Here is an 8,571-nt window from a genome sequence, read left to right on the forward strand (position 1 = left end):
TACTTCAAGTTGATGAATTACAATCACTCTTGTGTACAAAGGAAGGTTCATCTCCTCCTTACCCCGAACTCCACTCGGTCAAGCCAGGACGTTTTACTATCTCTTAGGACAACTCTCACAGAGCTACACTCATGAAGTATTCATTCACAAATGAAAAACTTACAATGAACCTCACACCACTAAGACTACAAATATTCTTTAAAGAGTATTTTCTCACTAAAATCACTCTAGATCTTTTGTATCTTCAGTGTGCCAAAGTTATTTGAAGTATCTGACCAACCACTATTTATATAAGATCAAGAAAGTGTCTCATTAGTGCTTCCAACGGATAGAAAGTAGCTGAAGAGTCAACTAGCCGTTAGAGTGTCAGACGCCCGACAGCCCTGTTTTATGCGTCTGACAGCAGGCAGTGAGTTTAAGAGATTTTCTTCAATTCTTTCGGACGTCCGATGCAAGCTTTTTGTGCGTCCGACAGCAAACAAAGAGATTTGAGAAATTATCTTCTTTCTATCGGACGTCCGGTAGAGACATATTCAGCGTCCGATAGATTCGTCGACTTCGAAGGATCCTATTGGACGTCCGAAGCATTCATCCGAAGTTGTGCAAGCATTATCGGACGTCCGGTATTGTCTTCTTGAGCGTCCGACAGGTTCAGCATACTTTGTCTTTTTCAAATGTGCTTAATCTTTGAATCTGATTTGTTTAATTTCTGAAAAAACCTTTGAGGAGATGTTAGCAACATACATTTGTTTTGTAATCATCAAAAGTTAGGAACCAAGATCAACAATTGTTAAGCTTGAACGCTTCCGCATTTACTGTATTTAAGTTATTTACTTGTGTCGTGTAGACTGGTAACAAGCTTGTATGGAATTGCTTGAGTCCTGGCGAGAGTTGGACAGACGTCCCGCGGATACCCTTTGGTTCGCCTTAGGGAGAAGTGGGAGCGTCACAGAACTAGTTCTTGTATAAAACATGAAAATTGTAGTCCTTTGAATTAGCTTTTTAATGAATTAAGAATTATCCAATTGGAGCTTTGTGGACCAATAAATGACCAAAATACCCTTGACTAGTCAACCCCTATTTCAGCTTTTGACAGTGAAAAATGCACTTCTATATTTTGATATTTTGACAGTAAAAATGACTAAATTAGACTTCCATGTCTCATACCAAATGTAGATATATCTCTTTGTTTCAAAATGGTTTAAAAATAATCTCAATTCAATACTTGTAACTTAAGATATAGTTGAAATACCACAAGGTGTCAAAGTTATAAAACTTCTTCCTTTTATAATTGATTGCATTTCCTCTTTTGCACTTCATAGTATTTTTAAATCCTTTCAAATCATCAATAATCATCCAAATATCTTCTTAATTTACTCCATTTGATGATTGAATCTTTAAACCTATAAAAATATGAAATTTTCACCATTAAAATTCATAGAAATGTAATTTTTACACTTGAACCATAAAGTGTCAATCTTGACCAGAAACCTAGTTAATTAGTTATAAAAGTAATAAAAACACATCAAAACTAAATAATAAAATACACTTAAAATATGTAAAATATGCACTTATCAAATTCCCCCACATTTGAACTATTGCTTGTCCTCAAGCGATTAAGAATTACAAACCATCAATGAGCCAAACTTTTGAAATTAAACATATGTGCACAATTTAATTTCATTTCCTCAAAACAAAGTAAATAACCCTTATGCAACCATTCAACCAAGTACTCATAATATTAAGTAAAGGAGAGTCAATTATACTGTAATTATAATTAGTTCAATTTCATTTCTCATCCTTATCCAATTTCAGAAATAAGTAACTTATATGGTCAATAAAAATATTTTCTAAACTCATGATCATCTCTCTTCTCAAGTTTAACGAGAGATTTTATTCATATAACATATCTAAATATTACTTAAATTGTGAAAGTATCTTTTGATGCGAAAATCCAGTTATTCAACCCTTCATATCCTTTAGTTGTTTTGCATACTTTTAATTCTAGAACCGTTTTACGTAAAAGTAAATATTTATAGATGAAAACTCCCGATTATCATGTATAAGAACCATTGGAGTAGAACAACTTTTATTCTCTCTCTCTCTCTCTCTTTTTCTTTTTCTTTTTCTTTGTTTACTTTTTTCTTTTTTTTCTTCTTTTTTTTTGTCAAAGCAAGGATAATAATTAGTTGGTCAAAAGAATAATTATGAGAAGAGTATTGCACTTATTGACCATATTAATCACTTAACTATGTAAAATCGAGTACAAAGAATAAATTTCATCAAATTTGTAAAATTTAGACATAATTTTTTCCACTTTACACGATATACTTTCCTACAAATGCACAAATTATAATCACATAATAATCATTTTTAAATTAAATGAGAAAAGAAGTTTTCAAATCACATATATTTATCTCAAAAGTAAAAGAAATTTAAGCTACTAATGGTATGGAATTTGTTGCCCTTGGATAAAATAAAAAAAAATTTTGAAATTTTTTGGGATAATTTTATAATTTTAGAAAAATTTTGGCAGCGTTTTCCCTTATAAATGGATGAAACTCTCTACCAACAAAGTCAATTTTAAAAATTTTCTAAGCTCAATAGCATTTTCAGGCATAAGTCCAGTAGTTTTTACCGACAAATCAATCACATACAATACATATAATCTCAATTCTCCCCCCAACACATAATATGCACATTATTTTCAATGTGTAAAAAGGGAAATTAAAATAAAGAAAGGAATACTCCCCTATTGATGTGATTAGAGTGCACGAATATGAAGTTGCAGCATCCATCATGAAATTTATGATTCATTTGCCGCAATTTCTACAAAAAGGAAATTTTATGAGTTCCATTTGTAACCATTTGTAATAGAAACCTAAGAAGTGAAAATGAGAACAAAGGTGATAACAAAGGTATTAATAAATATAAAATGGCAATTTGTAACTCTACGCCTTTGTTTTGGTGATGTACTCATAGAAAATACATAAGAAACTACTCAAATAATAATGAAACACTTCACTTCACACATTTTGCTCTTCATATATTCAAAATTTTTCATCCAATCATGCTTTATACGAAGATTAAGCAATAAATTTTCATTTAAATGCATCATTTTCCTTTAACTAGATAAACTAGTCAGTCTCTAAAGTTTACAAATTCAAATTTGTTAAAATGTCACCATATAATGAATGTATACATGCAAGTATTATGAACAAGTCACATTTTAGTAATTTGAACCATCCAATTATGCTTAACAATATTCCAAGAGCAATTACCACATTGATTATAAAATAGGAATATGCATAAATTGAAACATTACATAGATCATCACATTTCCACATTTGATCATCTAAACATACTTAAAAAGGTTAAACAAGCATAATGGAGTTTATATACACCAACAAATAACATCCACAAATTCACCATTCAATATCAAAGAACTCAAAAGATATGCAAATGGTGAATATTAAAATACCAAATTAAGTTCAAGAAATTTATCTCAAATTGGTAGAGTGATATTTGGTGATACAAATGATGCAAAAACCATATGAAAATTACCACAATTGACCTCTAATTGTTAAATTTAGAGTTGAGAAACCCTAATCTTTAATTTCTTGAAAATCGATTTTTGAGATATTTTTCTTGAATTTTAATAAGTTAAAAAGACTCTATGAAGGTCAAATGATGTTGAGTTTATGAATTCTTGCAAGGAAATGGTGTATAAGAGAAGATTGGTAAAGGGTATGTGAGTGTGTGTGAAATATGTGAGGTGAGCAAGGAGAAGAAGAAGAAGAAAGAATGAACCTGCACTTTTGCTTCTTAAAAAGACCCTTAAAAATGTGACTTGAAAACGCGAGCTTGAGCTGCGTTTTTGAGTTTTCAAACCCGCTTTTTTTGCTTTAGTTTTGCATAATTGAATACGTGACTTTAAAAAAGTGACTTTATGTCGCGTTTTTCTGAGCTCATATTTTCTCTTTTAATTTTCCAGAAACCAACACACGGCTCTGAAAATGCGACTTGAGATCACATTTTTCTGAGTCACGTTTTGTATGCTGAAATTTTCTACAGAAAAAGTTTTAACTTCTCGAAATTATACTCTTTACCCCAATTACTCAAAATGCATTCTAGATTATTCTTTTGTCAAAACAATCAATGTGTGCACATGTAAAATGATCAAACATGCATTTTAACCCTCTTTAACAAATTAAAATAGATTTTATTCAAATCGAGGGGTAAAGTTGCTCAATCAAATTTCACCTTTTTCACCTCATTTGGTCATCTTTACTTCTATTTCCCAAACCTATAAAAGAAAACAACAAAAAAATTTAAACACATAATTTAAACATAAAATCATTCTTTATTAACATAAATAACCAAAATATTGGGTTGCCTCTCAACAAGCGTTTTTGTAGTTAGTCGTTGGTTTGATTATATAACCTCATTTTTCAAGGAGGTTTTATCAATGAATAATCCACCATTTTAAGTCATGATGGATCATTAAAATGTGGCTTAATAACAAAAGTCACATGTTCTAATGATGAGAGAGATAGAAGTGGCTTACCTAACTCAAGTGAATTCATAGAGAGTACCTTGAAAGTATGTCACTTGCGTATTCACCAAGGAACGTCCATATAACTTTCTTGGGTGATTATGACCTTGGAACCTTCATTTGTAACACACTCCTCAAGAGGGGTTATATATACATCATTCATGCTTGTCTCTTGAGTTTCAAACTTCATTCCAAAGGAATTATCATGTGAAATGGACATTTTCACATTGAAACACACATTAGATGCATTATTTTCACCAAAATGCAATCCATTTTCACATACAACATCCCCACCATTCATGTTATGATCATTTTGCATATGATTAGAAAAAATAATTTCACACAAAACATGTAATTGTTCTTATATTCTACCAAAATGAGAAACTAATTCATCTAACCTTTTCTCAACCCTATCAAAACGATCGGAGGTTGTATTAGTTAATGCAGAGGCCCCGTCCTAGGCCTATACACGTGGCAGCCCAGGGAGGCCTGAGTTGGGCTTAGACCCCGGGCCCATGGGAACCGTCCCGCGGTCCTCCGCTGCTAGGGCTCCGAGGAGCTCCAGGGAACGATCCCGTAGAGGGCGGGGAGAATCCCCCTCAGTGCGGGATCGTGACTATTCTGGGCAGGTCCCGAAACGTACGGAGGTTGGACTCCCAAACAGGTATAAATGGTAACACACACCAACTGCACAAAGTACGCTCACTATTCGCCAATTACTCCCGACTATTTTACTTCCCGTGAATCTCACTCACCGGAAAACTAACTTGATCGTCGGAGTGCCCTCGAGGACGACCTCGGGGCTCCCCTGTTAGATCACTCTCCTGTTCGCTTTGCAGGCTTGGGACACGCTCTTCTTATCAGCACGCCGAACTCATCAGGTCATCTCGGTTTGGGGAAGCTCAGCGCTTCTTCAGTTGGCGCCGTCTGTGGGAACCGAGGAAGGTACGAGTAGTTGTGTTGATGGCGAGAACACGTTCCAAACGAACCGTAGAGAACACCGACCCCGGAGCCGACGAGGGGTCCCGGCGAATGGAGATCGAGGCGGCTGGGGGCGCCGGGGGCTCAGCCCTTTTAGGGGAACGGAGACAGCAGATCTTTCAGTTCGTGACGGAAAACCTTCCCATGCTAGAGGACATAATTCGGCAAGCAAAGGAGGAGGGTGAAGCCGGGGGCGCACAAACCTCCAAGGCGAAGGGGAAGGAGAGGGAATCACCTCCTGTTCACTCGGAGGATGAGTCACAGGACCAGTCCCCCAGGAGGAAACGACCACGGACTCCCCCTCGGCCACGGGCCTCGATGGTCGGGGATAGCGAGAGGTACTCTCACGACCGGTCCGCTGGGGGCCGACCAAGGAATCCCTCCTCGTGGAAGCTTGCGCGAAATGGGCCTGAGCGCTCCCCCGCCCGATCCATCAAGAGTCGGCCGCGGGACCCCCCCAGTGGAAGCCTGTCCGGGACGAGTTTGAGCAGATCCTGCGGCCGCAGTTGTACGAGGACAACTACACCACCTCACCCTTTACCCGGGAGATAGAGCACTACCCGCTACCCCGGAGGTTCAAGATTCCGAACATCGAGTTGTACGACGCCTCGACCGACCCGGAAGACCACCTCTTGGTCTTCCTGACGCACATGCGTCTGCAAACCGCTGCGGATGAAGTCCGCTGCAAAACCTTTCCCATGTTTCTGAAGGGGAAGGCACGGCTCTGGTTCCAGGGTCTGGCACCGGGGTCCATTCGGAGTTTCCCCGAACTGGCCAGACAGTTCGCCGTCCAGTTCGTCTCCTCGAAGACTTACTCAAAAAACGCGTCTCACTTGATGGCAATCAAGCAGAAGCCGGACGAGTCCCTGAGAAATTTCATGACCCGCTTCAATACGGAGAGCTTGCAGATCAGGGACAAGGACAAAAAGATGGTCATGGCCGCCTTCATGAACGGGTTCAGGGTAGAGGAGCTCTACTACAAGTTCGTCGAGAAGCCTCCTGGAGGCCTAGAGGAGCTCTTGACCAGGGCGCACGCCGCCGCTAATACGGAGGAGGCTGCCCGCCTGAGGAGAGAATCAGATCAGGAGCTCGAAAATCGGAGAGGACGGGGAAACCCCCTCGAGAACAAGAACGGCCCGGCCAAGAAAAATGTTTTCGATCGGCTCTCAAGGGAGAAAGCCCCCGCTCAACCGCCGCTTCTGGAAAAAGGCTACACCCCCCTAACTAGGCCCAGACCCCAGATTCTGGCCGTTATGGAGGCGGAGGGCCTAGGGGAGCGGCCACCTAAGATGGGGACACCCCGGAACAAGCGAAACCAGGACCGATACTGTGCCTTCCACCGTGATGTTGGACATGATACGGAGGGGTGCTGGGCCCTGCGAAAGGAGATCGAAAATCTGATCCAACGCGGCTTCCTGGGGCGTTTCGTGCCGCAAGGTCCACCAGGCCAGGAGCAAGGACGCACCTACCGCGGAGACAGGAGCGAGAGCCAGCGTCGCGACCGCTTGAGCGGCGAGACGCCCCTCGGGGGCAACTCCCCCAACCAGATCACTCAGAAACTTAGCAGGGGTAATAATCACCATTGTCGAGGGCCCCACGGGGGGGGACAGCCATGCAGTTCGGAAGAACAGACGGCCTCCCCCCGAGGGGGATGACTCCCTGAAACGCTTGCGCATGGATGAGGAGATCACCTTCGGAGCAAGGGATGCGGTTCCCCTGGCGTCTGGAAACCACGAGACCATCGTGATAGACGTCGTGACCAATAACTCCCGGGTGAAAAAAGTGTACGTCGACCAAGGGAGCGCAGTGGACATCCTGTTTTACCGGGTGTTCAAGGAGCTCGGCTTGGAGGACGGACAGCTAACCCCGGTTTGGACACCCCTAATGGGCTTCACCGGACCGCCCATCAATCCGGAGGGGATGATCACCCTGATGGTCACTGTAGGGCAAGCGCCCAAATGCCGGACCATCCCCGTCAACTTCGTGGTGGTCAAACAACAATCCCCATATAACGTGTTCTTGGGACGACCCGTTTTGAATGCCCTCCGAGTTATCCCCTCGTCTCTCCACCTCAGCGTCAAATTCCCCACCCCGGGAGGAATAGCTGAGGTGCATGGAGATCCAGAGATGGCCAGAACTTGCTACTTGGCCGTGCTCCGGGGATATGAGAAGGTGGTCGCCCAAACGATCAGCTTGGAGCCTTACATCCCGGGGGAGGAGGCCCGACAGTTGGGCACCCAGGACGAGATCGAGAAGTTCCCCTTGAGGGAGGACCGGCCTGACCAGGTCCTCCGCGTTGGTGCATCGCTACCCCCCGAAGAGAAGGAGGGATTGAAGGCCCTACTAAGGGAGTACGCCCAGGTCTTCGCGTGGGCAGTAGAGGACATGCCCGGGATTCCGACTGATCTGGCCGTCCACCACCTCAACGTGGATCCCTGCTTCAAGCCAGTGAAGCAGAAGAAGAGGAGTTTCACCGCCCAAAGGAATGATGTGATCAAGAAGGAGGTCGGCAAGCTGCTGGAATCCAAGATCATCTTGGAGGTATATTACCCGACCTGGTTAGCCAATCCCGTCCTGGTGAAGAAGGAGGACCAGTCTTGGAGGATGTGCGTGGACTTCACAGATCTTAACAAGGCCTGCCCAAAGGACTGCTTCCCCTTGCCAAGGATCGACTGGTTAGTAGATTCTATTGTGGGTTTTGACATTTTGTGTTTCCTGGATGCCTTCAAGAGATACCACCAGATAGAGATGGTCGAGGAAGATCGGGAAAAGACTTCCTTCATCACCGAGGAAGGGACGTATTGCTACCGGACAATGCCGTTTGGATTGAAAAACACTGGAGATACCTACCAGCGCCTGGTCAATAAACTATTCCAGAGTTAGATCGGCAGGAGTATGGACGTCTATGTGGACGACATGATCGTCAAGAGTCGAACTGACCGGCAGCTCGTTCCCGACCTGAGGAAAATCCTGAACATCCTGTGGAAAAGCCGGATGAGGCTGAACCCAAAGAAATGTACCTTCGGGGTCAGGTC

General features: G+C 42.1%; 1 protein-coding gene across 1 annotated transcript; it reads left to right on the forward strand.

The window, feature by feature from the left end:
• The first annotated feature begins 6,186 nt into the window (after positions 1-6,186).
• On the forward strand, positions 6,187-7,191 carry LOC113750622. The gene has a single exon (XM_027294579.1). It carries the CDS (start codon positions 6,187-6,189, stop codon positions 7,189-7,191), a length of 1,005 nt encoding a protein of 334 aa, XP_027150380.1.
• The last annotated feature ends 1,380 nt before the right edge of the window (positions 7,192-8,571 follow it).

This window comes from Coffea eugenioides, chromosome 10 (assembly GCF_003713205.1).
Source record: "Coffea eugenioides isolate CCC68of chromosome 10, Ceug_1.0, whole genome shotgun sequence".
Classification (NCBI taxonomy): Eukaryota; Viridiplantae; Streptophyta; class Magnoliopsida; order Gentianales; family Rubiaceae; genus Coffea; species Coffea eugenioides.

What these genes read in the sequence shown, in the direction of transcription:
- LOC113750622 (XM_027294579.1), top strand. Translation starts at nt 6,187, where the DNA reads ATGCGTCTGCAAACCGCTGCGGATGAAGTCCGCTGCAAAACCTTTCCC.